Source organism: Kogia breviceps, chromosome 1 (assembly GCF_026419965.1).
Source record: "Kogia breviceps isolate mKogBre1 chromosome 1, mKogBre1 haplotype 1, whole genome shotgun sequence".
NCBI lineage: Eukaryota > Metazoa > Chordata > Mammalia > Artiodactyla > Physeteridae > Kogia > Kogia breviceps.
In genome coordinates, this window is record NC_081310.1 from 156,805,075 (window position 1) to 156,822,904 (window position 17,830).

Genomic DNA, 17,830 nt, shown 5'->3' on the forward strand with positions numbered 1-17,830 from the left:
TGCACCGGAAGGGCTCTTTATTGTCAGCGAGACCACCAGCCAAAGGAGCACTGGGCTCCAAGCAGGTCCCAGGCACCACCCAGGCCCCAGGATCCTCCGGGGGAGGGAGCACAGGGAGCTCCAGGCCTCAGAACGGTCCTTGGCTCACACAGCACCGTGCAAATACAGAGCTAAAAACTTCCTGAATGTCTCTGGCTGGAAACCAGTCGGCCCAACAGGTTCCTGGAAAGAACACAGCCCATTAGGATCCTGCTACTAGGTTTAATGGCAGCAATTAAAACAAAGGTCGGTTTCATGCAAATCCTAAGTGCCTGGATAATAACTGTTTCTTTCTCTCACGACCAAGGAGGAGCTCTGGGGAGCTGGTGCCAAGAGATGCCGGGGGTGCTGGGCTAGCGAGGAGGATATGAAGCACCCCAGCACCTTTCAGCCAAATCGTCTGCTGACATTGCCCTGATCCCTAATCCTGCTCACCTCAACCACCACAAGCAAATGTTCTGTTGCCCCTTTTAATTCCCAGGGACAATAATCCCTCACTCCTTCCACACACATTTATCAGGCACCTTCTCTGTATCAGAACTGTGCCCAGTGCTGGAAACCCAATAATGACTTGAATCTGGCTCCCACTCTCAAGGAGCTTCCAGCCAGGTTTGCAATAGTGATAATATAAGGTGATGGGCCTCATAATAGAAGCAGGAAAAAGACGCTAAGAAAACAGGGGAGAAAATAACTAACTCATTGACTTCCATACATGGAAGAGAGCATGTATGAATGAGTCTTAAAGGGCAAGTATAACAGAATGGGCCAGAAAGGAAAAAGAAAGGAGACTTCAGAAAGGCCAGTATATGCACTGGTCCGGAGGCACGAATGACGGTGGGAAGAGCTAGGGCGAGGCTGGAGCCCAGGGTCCGTGCTGGCGGAGGTGGGGTGGGTGCGGGAAGAGACAGGTAAGGAGAAGTCACATGACCACAGCAGCACGGGCCTGGCACTAAGTCACTATTTTGGAAGGAAGAGGCTGAAAGAAGAGGACGTGAAGGGGAGAGGGAGAGCACAACTAAGAGCAGAGGGCCGCGGAGGAGGCTGGTGTGGCCGCTGCACAGGTGAGGGACAATGAATGGTGTCTGAGGCCAAAGAGAGGAACCAGACCAGTAGGCATTTCAAGGGTAAACAATATTGATAGACACTGGAGAACTCATCATTGCACTAACATACAGATAATGTTCAAAGGCTCAACAACTACATTTAAACAAATCTACTCAGGCCCTGTGTGGGACATGGCTAGTCTGCCACAGATCCAGCAGTACCCCACTCTGTTCTCTCTCAGCCTGCAATCCTGTTTTGTCTCTTCAGAGTGCTTATCACTGCCTGATATTACATTATGATTCTATTTAGATACTGCCACTGCCCACTACACAGAACACAGGCCTGGTCTCTGTCAGCTGAGCACTGAAGGTGCAGCAGTGAGTGACAACGGAGGAATGAAATGAATGCATCATTCATGGACTCAGCCTTTGAGGAGCTCAGTGCTCGGTTTAACAGAGGAGAAGAACACATAAACAGGTAACTATAGGACAGCAGCATGACTGCGCTGTGATGGGGGGACCCAGGGGCTATGGGAACCCACCCAAGGTACTTAAGCAAGGCTGGGACTGGGATGATGGCTCTTTATGCGAATGCAATGACAGAGGACAACCAGACGACAGAGAAATGGGGGAGGCTGCGTGGGGCAGAGGAGGAAGGAGCACGAAGGAAGCAGCCTCCTCTGTAAAAGGAACAGCACTACTGGGATCCTCAGCTACTCAGGCAGCGGCGCATACTGGAGAGCTACAAGGAGCTGGGCGTGGTGGGTGCTGAGGAGCGCGGGAGGTGAGGTGAAGAGCGGGCTGGGGCCCAGGGTGGAAGGCGCTATTTTAGGTAATGGGCAGGGCTGAAGTATCCCTCCAGGCAGAGGTCCTGAGCGTGAAGACCCTAAAGCCGGGGTCCCACTCACAAGCATCCCGTCAACCCCAAGCCAGGCTCACTCTGGGGAGGGTGAGTCCTGGCCCTGGGCCCATCACCAGGTCAGACGCGGCTGGACTTACCACAACTGCCTTCCTTCTGACCACCGGGAGACACCAAAAATGCTCATAGAGGAGCTGATCCGAGTCTACCCAGACTAGATTCTTGACACCCTCATCAGAGGCCAGATCTGTGGTGTTCAGCTGTAGCACCAGGAACTGGAAGACACGTCCATCAGTGCCCACACTTTGCACGACTACTGGCTGCTCCAAAACCTTAGTGTCGTTCTGAGAGGAAAAGAGAAAAAGTAAATCAAATCAGAAATGGTGGGGTAAAAGGAACAGCACAAACCAGGCAATTTCTAGTTCTGGCCTTTGAAATAACCCCCCACCCCTCTTTAGTGGTTCCCCCTGCAGGACACTGAAAACAGAATGTGGAGTTGAGGGCACTGTCCAGAGCCAGGCCTTCTCGCCCACACCCAGCCTGGCTCTGGCTGGCCTCAGATGCCTTGTGGCCCCAGGGTACCTGCTCTTCAACTTGAGCACATTAAAGTACGAATTCCTGCCACTGAGAGGTGATTGCCAGGCAAGCTGCACAGCACAGAAGGATGAGCTGGGAGGTTAGTGACGGCGAACCCCTCAAACTCATGGCCATAACCTGGCGGTGACAACAGTGACGTCTATCAAATGTTAACCTGGAGGGTCAATTCATGTAATATGTATAATCTCATTCAGTTCTCACTCCATTTGACAGTTGAGGAAACAGACTGGGTGAGGCAGTGACTCATCTGAAGTCACAACGATGTGTGGCATCAGAACCTACAATGGCTAGTGCTACACCAGTCACACTTCCCATCTGCCTTACTTTACTCCTCAGGGCTGGGCATCTGGAATGCCCTAAGCCTACCGGCAGGCATCTCACCTACGCTTCAGCCTCTCAGTGCAACTCTGAGTATGTGTCAGATTCCTGAGTGTCCACTCGAGCTGTGTCAGCCCCAGGATTCCACCAGTCAACACATTTGCTGATTACCTCTTTCAATTAGTGCCACTTGGTAACAGTAATACTACTAGCAACCATTTGCTGAAGGCCTCTCACGTGCCAGGCATCACACCAGCTTTACATAAAGTCACCTCTAATCTCATAAATCCAGTGGTATATACCCACTCAACAGATGAGGAAACTGAGGTTCAAAAAGGTGGTATAATTTGCTCAAGGTTACCCAGGATCAGACCCCAGGCTATTAAATCACTTGGAATCTTACTGTTCTGGTCTACACCTAGTGTCCCATTGTATCTGACAGTAGCTCCTCTGCCATTCTCAAAAGTATCCCAGTCTGGATGACAAAACATGTGTTCACCCTACTAAGCCTGCAGGAATCCAGTTTGGTGACTGCTATCCACTGGACAAAGATTCAATACGCAGGCCCCATGAAGCAAAGCATTCTTAATTCAAAGATGCTGCCTACATTCACCATTCCAGGGCTGAATCTGACATTAGGAATAGCTAATGTCAGACCTCAGTGTAGGCCACACTGGGACCATTCGCCTTAGAAATACCTGTTTTTAGCTGCATGTGAAATAAAAAAGAAAAGTACCTCTAAGTGTTAGCTGAGAATTCTGTATTGACTCTTATCTCCCTCTACAGATCAATAAAACTGCAGGTAGTACATAAATTTCTCAGCAATTTTACCTTTTACACAGAGGCTCTTCCCGTAATTGCTCAACTTCACATCCCCAGGAATAATCTGTACCTGGAGGGGGTGGGGGAGGCCTCCTCTCCTACCCAACTGGGTGGCAATTAGTGACAGCATTGCTACCCATGCTCTGCGGGCACAGAAGCTACAATGAGCCTGCAGGCCTGGGACCTGGCATGTGACTATCTCTGCCTCCCTATCCTTGCCCAGAGTCAGGAGGCAGCATGTCCTTTGAAGCTGGAGAGATCAGGGCTCCAATGCTTGCTTCCCTACTCATTAGCTGTGGGATCTTGGGCAAGTTACCAAACCTTCCAGAGCCTTCAGAAAGTATGTCAGAGAATGGGAATTAAGATAACCTCCCAAGGACTGGAAAGACACAAGAAGGTCACATAAAGATGTGACAGCTGCTAATCTCTTAGCTGTGTGACCTTGGGGAAGTTATTGAGCCTCCCTGAGCCTCAGTTTCTTCATCTGTAAAATGAAGCTAATAGTATGTGCCATGGGGGGTTGCTACAAGGATTAAATAATGCAATGGTTCTCAAATTTTAGTGGAGTGGTTTTCAAACTTGAGCTTGTACCAGCATCACCTGGAGGGCTTGTTAAAACAGGCTGCCAGGCCCCACCCCAAGAGCTTCTGATGCAGGATGTCTGGGGTGGGTCTGAGAAGTTGCATGTCCAATAAGTCCTCAGATGATGTTCATGCTGCTAATCCAGACCATATTTTGAGAACCACTGCTATAAAGAGCCCTAATTAAATGTTTGGCATGTAGCAGATGCTCAATACAGGCAAAGTCCATAGTACTCTCTATCTCATTAGGCTAACCACACTGTACCAACCCCACCGAGACCAAGTAAGATGGGAAACAGAACATTCTGAAGTTCATCACTCCTCCAGGAGGGCCTTAGGCTCTAACCAAGCCCTGGGAGCCCGACAGCAGCCCTCAAAATCATCCCTCCCCTCCTGACCCACAACACACACAAAAAGTCAGGGATCTGGTGTCCCAGGCCTGCTTGGGGACTCCCATATTGCCATCCCCTTCCTGGAGGCCTTCGCTCCCCTGCCAGGCTTTCCTCCAATCTTGGGACAGCACTGTGTGACAACCACTCAGCCTGCATTCTGTAACATCTAGGTCCCTGAGACCTCCTCTTAGAATCAAAGGGCTATCATCCAAGTGGTATCTTGGTTCCTCAGAACCTGTCCTGAGTGGGCAGGCAGGCCTGGGCCATCTCCTGTTTCACTTCCTCCTGCCTGCCCGATGGAGCCTTGTGCTCTGGGCTCCAACAGTATAGAACAGAGGCAGTGTGCTGGAGCACAGACAACTGAAGCCTTAGGAGTTGGGTCTACCTAGTCCCAATCCTTTCTCCACCACTTACTGCTGTGTAATGCTGGAAAAGCCTCCCTGGGATTCAGAGGCATAATCTGAAAAATGGGGATCGTAATGAAACCTTGTGGGTTATTGTGATAAAAAAATGAGGCATCTTATGTTAAAGAGAAGCACATCATAGGCCCCCAACAGATGGCAGCTCATCTCTGTAGGGTGAGTGGAAGTGCCTCTCCCTAAAACTCCTCAGTCAAGCAAAAAAATAAATCCCTCCATGCCCCCTTTCCCTTGAGTAGCGTAAAGCAGGAAACCAACACAATGTCAGGCAGCTCAGTGGTCTTCTCCACATACGTACCCCATAGAGGAGCCGAGCCTGAGCCAGGGCATTGCCAAAGGCAAACAGGATCATCTTGGCCCGCAGCTGATCTGGTTGAAAGCGGTGTGGTTGTAAATTGGCTGACTCCAGCAAATACAGGGTATGCGGATAGGGGTAAGGATAACCCTCCCGGAATCCTGCAAGACATGTCATCATGTAGAGGGGTAGAAAAGATTAATCAGCCTGCCCCAAAGCCTCAGGAAAGTCACCCGACCTCAGCTGAGTGCCAGGCACGACAGAGACTCAGTAAAGGTAGATATTATCACTATAGCTCAGGGGCTGGCAAACGTCAACCTGCCGGCCTAATCTGGCCCGTTTTTGTAAATAAATTTTTTACTGGAGCACACCCACACCCACCCATTTACATATGTCTATCATGTAGCTGTGACAGAGACCATACGTGGCTTGCAAAACCTAAAATACCATTTGGTTCTTTACAGAAAATGCTTGCCAACTTGTTCCAGGTGATTCTTGCAAGCTAGTTCTAACTCCACCCCTTTCTCGCTCATTCAAGCACACAGATGATAGTGATATTAGAAGGGTAACCTGAAATCTATGGTAATTATTTTTTTTTAAAGCGAATCACTTGCAAAATTCAATACTTGATTATTAGTAACAAGTGACTTGCCTCATACCTCACAACAGTATGCTGAGCATCAAAGTTCAGCACTTGTTCATCTCAGCCACAACCCTGCCAGGTCACCACTGCTTCCCCTATATGGCCATGAGCAAACCCTCGGAGGCTGGGGGCTTCTAGAGTGAGTGACCTGGATTAGCGAAAGTGGGTGAAACAGAGGCAGAAAGAGGCTGGGAAAGTGTGGGCTCTGAAAATCCCAGAGGAGAGCACAACTTAAGAAAAAGAGACATGACTTTCCTGTCTGCCTCAGTTCCTCCACATGTGTGAGTACCCAACACTCAGAACTCACTCTCTGCCAAGCTCTAACACAGGAACCAGGAACAGAGCCCACGTGATGCCTGCCGCTGCCTTTGAGGGGCTCACCAAGTCTAGAGGGGAGACAGACAGGAAAACTGATCACATCCACACAGAGGGACATGTCAAGACACGAGGGAAGCCAGGGGGCTGTGTGAGGACAGACGAAAGGCCCCTGACCAGACTGCAAGGTTGCAGAGCATTTCTGGGAAGAAGTGAGTCCTAAGATGAATTGTGACAGATGAGTAATCATTAAACGAACACAAAAAGAGGTAAATGGTCAAAAGTGCAGGCAGAAGGAAAAGGAAGTGCCAAAGCATGGTGGTGAGAAAAGGCACAGTTGGAATACAGGGGGCTTGTCGGGGAAGAGACAAAGATGAGGCTGGAGAGAGGAGCAGAGGGCAGATGTGAAGGCCTTCATGTGATAAGCTAAGGAGTACAAACTTTATCCAACAGGCAATGGGGAGGTGGGCACGGAGAGCAATGGGATTAAATCTGTGTTCTATAAAGACTACTCTGGGGCTTCCCTGGTGGCGCAGTGGTTGAGAATCCGCCTGCCAATGCAGCGCAGACATGGGTTCGCTCCCTGGTCCGGGAAGATCCCACATGCCACGGAGCAACTAAGCCTGTGAGCCACAACTACTGAGCCTACGCTCTAGAGCCTGCAAGCCACAACTACTGAGCCCATGTGCCACAACTACTGAAGCCCACGCGCCCTAGTGCCCGTGCTCTGCAACAAGAGAAGCCACCGCAACGAAGAGTAGCCCCCACTCTCCACAACTAGGGAAAGCCCACGTGCAGCAACGAAGACTAAATGTAGCCAAAAATCAATCAATAAATAAATTTATAAAACAAACAAACAAACAAAAGACTACTCTGGAACTGTGAACTAGAGGGACCAGAGAGAAAAATAGCCTGGGTCAGACTAACCCGTCGAGAGGTTGTGGTAATAGGCTGGATGAGAGACAGTAGGGACTGACCGAGGTGTAGCTGTGGAAATGGAGAGAGCTTAAGGAGAAAGGTGCTACCTTAATGACTGAGTGGATGGCAGGAACTGCAGGCCTGCGCAGCCTGACTCCCTAGTTTCTGTCTTGGCTCACTGGGGAGGTGGTGGTGCTTTGTTTGACAAAGGTGGGATGAAGAGCCCCATTCAAGGACTGTGGGGCTTCCTCCATCCTAGCAGGAGGTTGGCAGAGTTTACAGGGTACACAGAGAGGGGGTGCCTTTCAAGGGAACTATGAATAAATGAAACATCTGATGCCTGGTCAAAAGCCCCGCAAGCTACCCATTACAACTGAGGTAACAGGATTATTTCTCAGGGGTCAAAAGAAAAGTCAGCCTTTGAGCCAATCCAAACCTCCCTGAGTCTCAGTTTCCTTGCCTATAAAATGGGGTTTACTGGTACCTATCTCACAGGGCTGCTACACGGCTCTTAGGAGAAAATGAACATGAGGTGCTTAGCAGATACTAAGTACTCAGTGTTTCCTTTCTCTTTGGAGAAAGCTTGTCCCTCATCTGCACACTGCCTAAAAGTCAAAGGCTTTGATACTTACCTGTGTCATTGTTCACATCATAAACATTGCATTCCTGAAGACCCACAGTGGGAGATATGGGATAGAAGGTCTCAAGAACATGATTCTTAGTAGCTTCTACTTCCTCTCGGGAGGCTATGGGGGACAGAGGATCCTTGGCATTCAGTTGGGCTCCACTGGAACCATGGACCTGAATGAGAGTAGACTCTAAAGGGGGAGAAAAACGATTAGTCTAACCTGGTCTAAAGCCTTAGCTAGGCAAAGTCTAAAGCTTTCATCCTGCCATGCTCCTCAAGTCTTTTATAGCTTTACTATCTGATCTGCCTCATCACAGAAAACAGAACTTTGCAAATTCATCCTTGCGCTTATCATGTAAGCAGGTGAGCCTCCTTCACTTGATGTCTGGGTGCCATCCTCTGCCTCTGCTGGGCCTTGGAGTAGACAAGGAAACATCAGATCCAAAGGACTGAGTGGGCTGGCTGAAGTCACAAAACAAGCATGTAACAGGACTGGAGTTGAAATGAAGGTCACATCATTCCTAATCTAGTGATCTTCATTCTAAAGAATAGAAGGGGACACAAGAACAAGATGGTGGAGGAGAAGGACCTGAGCTCACCTCCTCTCACAAAAACACCAAAACAACTAACTGCTGAACAACCATCGACAAAAAAGGACTGGAACCTACCAAAAAATATTCTACTTTTAAAGACAAAGAAGAAGCCACAACAAGATGGTTGGAGGGGTGCGTTCGAAATACAATTAAATCCCACATCCACTGAGTGGGCGACTCACAGACTGGAAAATAATTACATCACAGAGGTTCTCCCACAGGAGTGAGAGTTCTGAGTCCCACAAAAGGTTCCTCAGTCTGGGGGTCTGGCATCAGGAGGAGGAATCCCCAGAGCATTTGGCTTTGAAGGCCAGTGGGGCTTGATTGCAGGAACTCGACAAGACTGGGAGAAAAAGAAATGCCACTCTTGGAAGGCGGACACAGGGTCTCGTGTGCACCAGGACCCAGGAGAAAAAGCACTGACCTCATAGGAGCCTGGGCCAGACATACCTGCTGATCTTAGACGGTCCCTGGGGAAGTGGGGGGGGGGGCGGGGGGCAGCTGTGGCTCACAGCAGGGTCAAGGACACTGGTGGTGGAGGTACTGGAGAGTACTCATTGGCATGAGCTGTCCTGGAGGCCACCATTTTGATGCCAAGACCTGACCCCACCCAACAGCCCACAGGCTCCAGGGCTGGGATGCCTCCAGTCAAACAACCAACAGGGCGGGAACACAGCCCCGCCCATCAGCACACAGGCTGCTTAAAAGTCTTCCTCAGCCCATAGCCGCCTCTAAACACACCCTTTGACACGACCCTGCCCGCCAGAGGGACAAGACCCAGCGCCACCCACCAGTGGGCGAGCACCAGTCCCTCCCACGAGGAAGCCTGCACAAGCCTACATGTAAGAATAGATACTATAAAACTCATAGAGGAAAACATAGGTAGAACACTCTGACATAAATTGCAGCAATATCTTTTTTGATCCACCTCCTAGAGTAATGAAAATCAAAACAAATTGGAAACTAATCGAACTTAAAAGCTTTTGCACACAGTAAAGGAAACAATAAACAAAACAAAAAGACAACACACAGAATGGGAAAAAGTATTTGCAAATGATGCAACTGGCAAGGGATTAATCTCCAAAATATACGAACAGCTCATGCAGCTCAATATCAAAAAAAAAAAACCCAATCAAAAAATGGGAAGATCTAAATAGACATTTCTCCAAAGAAGACATACAGATGGCCAAAAAGCACATGAAAAGATACTCAACACCACTAATTATTAGAGAAATGCAAATCAAAACTATTAAGAGGTATCACTTCACACCAGTCAGAATGGCCATTATCAAAGTCTACAAACAGGGACTTCCCTGGTGGCACAGAGGTTGAGAGTCTGCCCACCAATGCAGGGGACACGGGTTTGAACCCTGGTCTGGGAGGATCCCACATGCCACAGAGCAACTGAACCCGTGCACCACAGCTGCTGAGGCCCGCACTCCTGGAGGCCGTGCTCGGCAACAGGAGAGGCCACTGCAATGAGAGGCCCGCGCACCGCAGTGAAGAGTAGCCCCCGCTCGCCACAACTAGAGGGAGCCCGCGCACAGCAGCGAGGGCCCAATGCAGCCAAAAATAAATAATAAATACAATAAATAAATTTAAAGAACAGTCTACAAACAAATGCTGGAGAGGGTGTGGAGAAAAGGGAACCCTCCTACACTGTTTATGGGAATGTAACTTGGTACAGCCACTACGGAGAACAGTATGGAGGTTCCTTAAAAAACTAAAAATAGAGCTACTACCACATGATCCAGCAATCCCATTCCTGGGCATATATCCAGAGAAAATCATACTTCGAAAAGATACATGCACCCCAGTGTTCACTGCAGCACTATTTACAATAGCCAAGACATGGAAGCAACCTAAATATCCATCAACAGAGGAATGGATAAAAAAGATACATATATACAATGGAATAATGGTATATATATATACAATGGACTATTACTCAGCCATATAAAAGAATGAAATAATGCCATTTGCAGCAAGGTGGATGGGCCTAGAGATTATCATACTAAGTGAAGTAAGTCAGACAGAGAAAGACAAGTGTCATATGACATCACTTATATGTGGAATCTAAAACAATGACACAAATGAACTTATTTACAAAACAGAAACAGACTCACAGACTTAGAAACAAATTAATGGTTACCAAAGGGGAAAGGTGGGGGGGTAGGGATAAATTAGGTGGTTGGAATTAACATATAGACACTACTATATATAAAACAGATAATCAGGGGCTTCCCTGGTGGCACAGTGGTTGAGAATCTGCCTGCCAATACAGGGGACACAGGTTCGAACCCTGGTCCAGGAAGATCCCACATACCGTGGAGCAACTAAGCCCGTGTGCCACCACTACTGAGCCTGCGCGTCTGGAGCCTGTGTTCCGCAACAACAGAGGCTGTGACAGTGAGAGGCCTGCGCACTGCGATGAAAAGTGGCCCCCGCTCGCTGCAACTAGAGAAAGCCCTCACACAGAAACAAAGACCTAATACTGCCATAAATAAATAAATAAATAAATAAATAAATAAGACCTCACCTCAATCATCACCTCCTCTAGAAAGCCTCCCCCAATTCTTTCCATTAAAAAAAAAAAAAAAAAAAAAAAAAAAAGGGCTTCCCTGGTGGTGCAGTGGTTGAGAATCCGCCTGCCGATGCAGGAGACATGGGTTCGTGCCCTGGTCCGGGAAGATCCCACATGCCGCGGAGCAACTAAGCCCGTGAGCCATGGCCGCTAGGCCTGCGCGTCCGGAGCCTGTGCTCCGCAATGGGAGAGGCCACAACAGTGAGAGGCCCGCATACCGCAAAAAAAATAAAAATAAATAAAAATAAAAATTAAATTAAATTAAAAAAAAAAAGAAAAACAAATAATCAACAAGGACCTACTGCAATAACGTATATGGGAAAAGAATCTGAATAGATATATGTATAACTAAATCACTCTGATACACACCTGAAACTAACACAACATTGTAAGTCAACTATACTGCAATATAAAATTTAAAAATTTTTTAAAAAAAAGGATTAGTTAAGAATAGTTTTTATCCTAAAAGAAAAAAAACATTTGTTAAGGTGTTAATCCCAGGTTTCTTGAGAGAAGGACTGACTAATGCATTCTTCCTGTCTTCTCTTTCCAATGAGCCTTGAGGCCTGGGGATCTCTGTGGGCTCAGAGGCTGTGGGTTCAGATCTGCCCAGGCACCTGCATTAAGCTGGGGATGCAAAAATGAGTGAGAATAACTCTCTGCTTTCACGGAGCTGGCTAGGGAGCACAACAGAAGTATGAACCACACTCGGAGATAGCAGAGGTGGGGAAAACTGACCTCTTCTGGGATGCCTGAGAAGCTTCCTGAAGGAAGCAATGCCTTTAAACTTGCTTCTGAAAGATGGATAAGAGCAGAGCTTCTCAACATTGGTGCTCTTCACATTTTGGACGAGGTAATTCTTTGGTGAGGGAGGCTGTTCTATGCAATATAGATATTTGGCAGCATCCCTAGCCTCTATCACTAGATGCCAATAGAACTTCCACTACCAGCCCCAGCTCTGGTTCAAGTTATGACAAACAAAAATGTCTCCAGACAATACCAAATCCCCCCCTAGAGGGTAAAACCGCCCTTGGTTGAAAAATGCTGTGTCAGAGTTTGCCAGGCAAAGAAAAGGGAGGAAACTGTTCTAGTGAAGGAGGAGTAACATGTTCCACAGCACAAAGCATGCTGCTCCATGGCAGAGCTTAGGGAAATAAGTCCAGATAACTGGAGTATGATATGGTAGGAAGGAGGGATGGAGAGAGAGAAATACTGAAACTACAGGCTAAGGAGAAAGGCTACCAAATCCAGGAAAAGGGCCAGATTGCCCTCAACAGCTCAGAGTAAAAAAAAAAAATAGAGCCAGTCAGAAAGCCTCACTTAAGTCAGATTAGCATATTTGCCACAGGGAGACATAGGAGTATGACGAAATGAACTGACATCTGACTGAGCAGCAAGCCTGCTCGCTGTGAATGTGTCCAGATGCCCTTCATAGAGGTCCCCACAGGAGGCCAAATGCCATCTGGAAAGATTCCTGGAGAATGGCCTCCTAAGGATTCTCCATGGGGTCAAACCTTCCTCATGATGCTTGGGTTTTGAGAAGTACAAATCAAATACTACAAATCGCAATGTGATGGTAACTGACCAAGGCTGATGATCCTATCTGTCTAAAAACTGGTTCGGCCATAGCAAAGATCAATAAAACTAAAAGTTGGTTCTTTGAGAAGATAAAAAAATTGATAAACCTTTAGCCAGGTTTAGCCAGACTCATCAAGAAAAAAAGGGAGAGGACTCAAATCAGTAAAATTAGAAATGAAAAAGGAGAGATTACAACTGACACTGCAGAAATACAAAAGATCATAAGAGACTGCTACAAGCAACTATATGCCAATAAAATGGACAACCTGGAAGAAATGGACAAATTCTTGGAAAAGTACAACCTTCCAAGACTGAACCAGGAAGAATTAGAAAATATAAACAGACCAATCACAGGTAATGAAATTGAAACTGTAATTAAAAATCTTCCAACAAACAAAAGTCTAGGACCAGATGGCTTCACAGGTGAATTCTATCAAACATTTAGAGAAGAGTTAACATCTATCCCTCTCAAACTCTTCCAAAAAACTGCAGAGAGGAACACTCCCAAACTCTTTCTACGAGGCCACCATCATCCTGATACCAAAACCAGACAAAGATACTACAAAATAAGAAAATTATAGACCAATATCACTGATGAACATAGACTCAAAAATCCTCAACAAAATACTAGCAAACAGAATCCAACAACACATTAAAAGGATCATACACCATGATCAAGTGGGATTTATCCCAGGGACACAAGAATTCTTCAATATATGCAAATCAATCAATGTGATACACCATATTAACAAATTAAAGAATAAAAACCATATGATCATCTCAGTAGATGCAGAAAAAGCTTTTGACAAAATTCAACACCCATTTATGATAAAAACTCTCCAGAAAGTGGGCATAGAGGGAACCTACCTCAACATAGTAAGAGCCATATATGGCAAACCCACAGCAAACATCGTTCTCAGTGGTAAAAAACTGAAAGCATTTCCTCTAAAATCAGGAACAAGACAAGGATGTCCACTCTAGCCACTATTATTCAACATAGTATTGGAAGTCCTAACCACAGCAATCACAGAAGAAAAAGAAATAAGAGGAATACCAACTGGAAAAGAAAAAGTAAAACTGTCACTGTTTGCTGATGACGTGATGCTATACATAGAGAATCCTAAAGATGCCACCAGAAACTACTAAAGCTAATCGATGAATTTGGTAAGGCTGCAGGATACTAAATTAATGCACAGAAATCTCTGGCATTCCTATACACTAACAATGAAAGATCAGAAAGAGAAATTAAGGAAACAATCCCATTTACCACAGTAACAAAAAGAATAAAATACCTAGGAATAACACCTACCTAAGGAGGCAAAAGACCTGTACTCAGAAAACTGTAAAACACTGATGAAAGAAATCAAAGATAAGATAAACAGATGGAGAGATAAACCATGCTGCTGGATTGGAAGAATCAATATTGTGAAAATGACTGTACTACCCAAAGCAATCTACAGGTTCAATGCAATCCATATCAAATTACCAATAGCATTTTCCACAGAACTGGAACAAGAAATTTTACAATCTGTATGGAAACACAAAAGACCCCAAATAGCCAAAACAATCTTAAGAAAGAAAAACAGAGCTGGAGGAATCAGGCTCCCTGACTTCAGACTATACTACAAAGCTACAGTAATCAAGACAGTATGGTACTGGCACAAAAACAGAAATACAGATCAATGGAACAGGATAGAAAGCCCAGAGATAAACCCACGCACATATGGTCACCTTATCTTTGACAAAGGAGGCAAGAGTATACAGCGGAGAAAAGACAGCCTCTTCAATTACTGGTGCTGGGAAAAATGGATGGATACATGTAAAAGAATGAAATTAGAACACACCATAAACAAAAATAAACTCCAAATGGAGTAAAAACCTGCATGTAAGGCCAAACACTATAAATCTCTTAGAGGAAAACATAGGCAGAACACTCCATGACATAAATCACAGCAAAATCCTTTTTGACCCACCTCCTAGAGCAAGGGAAATAAAAACAAAAATAAACAAATGGGACCTAATGAAACTTAAAAAGCTTTTGCACAGCAAAGGAAGCCATACACAAGACAAAAAGACAGCCCTAAGAATGGGAGAAAATATTTGCAAATGAAGCAACTGACAAATGATTTATCTCCAAAATATACAAGCAGCTCATTCAACTCAATATCACAAAAACAAACAACCTAATCCAAAAATGGGTGGAAGACCTAAATAGACATTTCTCCAAAGAAGACATACAGATGGCCAACAAATACAAGAAAAGATGCTCAACATCACTAATCATTAGAGAAATGCAAATCAAAACCACAATGAGGTATCACCTCACACCGGTCAGAACAGCTATCATCAAAAAATCTAGAAACAATAAATGCTGGAGAGGGTGTGGAGAAAAGGGAACCCTCACACACTGTTGGTAGGAATGTAAATTGACACAGCCACTATGGAGAACTAAAAATAGAACTACCACATGACCCAGCAATCCCACTACTGGGCATATACCCTGAGAAAACCATAATTAAAAAAGATACAGGGGCTTCCCTGGTGGCACAGTGGCTGAGAGTCCGCCTGCCGATGCAGGGGACACAGGTTCGTGCCCCGGTGTGGGAAGATCCCACATGCCGCGGAGCGGCTAGGCCCGTGAGCCATGGCCGCTGAGCCTGTGCGTCCGGAGCCTGGGCTCCACAACCGGAGAGGCCACAACAGTGAGAGGCCTGTGTACCGCAAAAAAAAAAAAAAAAAAAAAGATACAGGTACCACAATGTTCACTGTAGCACTATTTACAATAGCCAGGACATGGAAGCAACCTAAATGTGCATCAGCAGGTGAATGGATAAAGAAGATGTGGCACATATATACAATGGAATATTACTCAGCCATAAAAAGGAATGAAATTGAGTTATTTGTAGTGAGGTAGATGGACCTAGAATCTGTCATACAGTGAAGTAAGTCAGAAAGAGAAAAACAAATACAGCATGCTAACGCATGTATACGGTATTTTAAAAAGCAGTACTGATGAACCTAGTGGCAAGGCAAGAATAAAGACACAGACATAAAAGAACAGACTTGAGGGCATGGGTGGAGGGGGAAGGGGAAGCTGGGATGAAGTGAGAGAGTATACACTACCAAATGTAAAATGGATGGCTAGTGGGAAGCTGCTGCATAGCACAAGATCAACTTGATGCTTTGTGATGACCTAGAGGGGTGGGATAGGGAGGGTGGGAAGGAGGCTCAAGAGGGAGGGGATATGGGGATGTATGCATACATATAGATGAGTACAGCAGAAACTAACACAACACTGTAAACCATTTATAGTCCAATAAAGACGTGGGGGAAAAAAATGGTTTGGCCAACAGCACTGTCATTTAATTAGCATGTGTCCTCCCTTACTGGGTATGCAAACATCATACCCACACCTCAAGAACAGTTTTCTCAAGTATTTCCTGTTTCCTCACACATATTGTGAAAGGAGGATAAATGTGCCTGGACCTCTCCTAACCTTGGGTTTTAGATTCTCCCCGCAGACCACTCTACTGTGGTTTCCAATTCAATTCCCTCCACATCCCTCCTCCAGCAACAGCTCCAAATGGGGCAGTTTAATTAGAGGTAATACTTGATAATGGGCCAACAAGTACTCCTCTATTAATGAGGTTCACTAACTTCCTTAGTGGTGCCATTACCCCTACAAAGCTGACTCCTTGCCAGGAAGTCCATACTCAAAGGGCAAGTTGGAGAAACAGCAGATGTCCTGAAAACCCCAAATTACTCCACAGCTGGTTTCCCTGCTCCAGGATTCCACCAAAGACAGCATTTGTGATCTCAGAACATCCCTGTCTAAAACATCTGAGGTTTGGTACTAATTCATCCATCCCTTCAGTCACCACCTTGTGTGGCATGAACTGTTAGACACTGTGGACAAAAATGAATATGACACAGTATCTATCATCAGAAGTTCAGTTTAGTGGGGCAGACAGAAAAGATGTTAGATAATCATAATATAGTATAATGTGTATTATGATAAAAGCAGGCATATGGACACAAGGAGCACAGAGCTAACTTGCGGATTCACAGGGAAAGGGGGCTTGAGCTGAGTCATGCAGACATGTAGAATTTAGTCAAATGAGGAAAGTAGAAAAGAGCATTCCAGACAGAATGTACAGCACATGCAAAGGCAAAGCTTGATGTCAAAAAGCTGCAAGTGGCTAAGTGTAAACTGGGAATGGAGGTGGGGGCAGGAGAGCAGGAGATAAGACTAGAAAGACCAGGTGGTGGCCAAATCACAGAAAGCCTTGGATACCATGATAAATGGTCAAGCTATTGCGAGACAATAAAGATTTGAAACAGGGAACGGACATAAGACAACCTGCACTTTAGAAAGATCATTCCAGCAGCTATGTGGAAAATGGATTTGGAAAATGAGAAAAGCATGAATGGAGTACGAAGGTTCTTGCAGTAGAATACGAGCTTTAGAGTGCAGATTGTATGTTTTATTACTTCCTTATCATCAACATTTAGGCACTGAGATACACTCAACAGATACAGTTTGAATTAAGTCTTGAAAAGAAATGATTAAAACAGAAAAAGGCTGGGTTATGGCTAATGAAATGACACTGAGGATGTCATTTCAATGTCTGAGCCATAAAACTGGACCATGAAGGATGGGAGTGAGAATAAGAATGGCAGCAGGGAAGGGAATATAAGCTGGTGATGGGGCTAAGAGCAGAAAGACAATGAACAGACAAAGGCTTTCTGCTATACAGGAGGACCAACCTCGATTCCAGGTGGTAGATAACGTTTTGTTTTGGGCACAGATCCGTCTGGCCAGAGAAGGATGCTTGAGAATCTGGGATTTACACAGCTGTATCAGACTGTTCACAATGACTGGGCTTGGAGAAAAGAAGAGACATTTGGATATGTAAAGCAACAGGCTGACTCCAAGATCCATCAGTTGGAAACCTTATTGACTTGTGGGAGACTTACCAGTAGGTCTCTCTCTTGGGGATGTCTTCAGTAGAGTGCCAGAGACGAGCGTGAAAGATCACATTCAAAACACATTCATCTTGGTTCTCTATGTGGTTCCTTGGATCGTCAGCAAGGCTAAGCACTTTCTCAGGAAGGCCTTCTATTAACTTGGTCTTGGTAAGCCAGAGAGCCTGCTTTACACCTTTAGAGTCATCAGTCACAAAAAACCAAAACCAAAAAAAAAAAA

The 17,830-nt window shown here is 45.8% G+C and overlaps 1 protein-coding gene across 2 annotated transcripts in view; it reads right to left on the minus strand.

Moving 5' to 3' along the window:
• The window catches only part of MRPL37 (mitochondrial ribosomal protein L37), a 21,013-nt gene continuing 3,183 nt past the window's right edge, over window positions 1-17,830 (minus strand). The window contains exons 2-7 of one of the 2 annotated variants that reach the window (XM_059063197.2): window positions 17,602-17,785; window positions 17,392-17,507; window positions 7,874-8,059; window positions 5,369-5,526; window positions 2,082-2,285; window positions 1-222 (exon numbers count right to left, since the gene is read on the minus strand). In XM_059063197.2, coding sequence (XP_058919180.1) covers window positions 145-222; window positions 2,082-2,285; window positions 5,369-5,526; window positions 7,874-8,059; window positions 17,392-17,507; window positions 17,602-17,785 — 926 coding nt within the window. In that variant the 3' untranslated portion in view covers window positions 1-144. The remainder of the gene's footprint in view (window positions 223-2,081; window positions 2,286-5,368; window positions 5,527-7,873; window positions 8,060-17,391; window positions 17,508-17,601; window positions 17,786-17,830) is intronic. The other variant, XM_059063206.1, reaches the window with a different exon arrangement.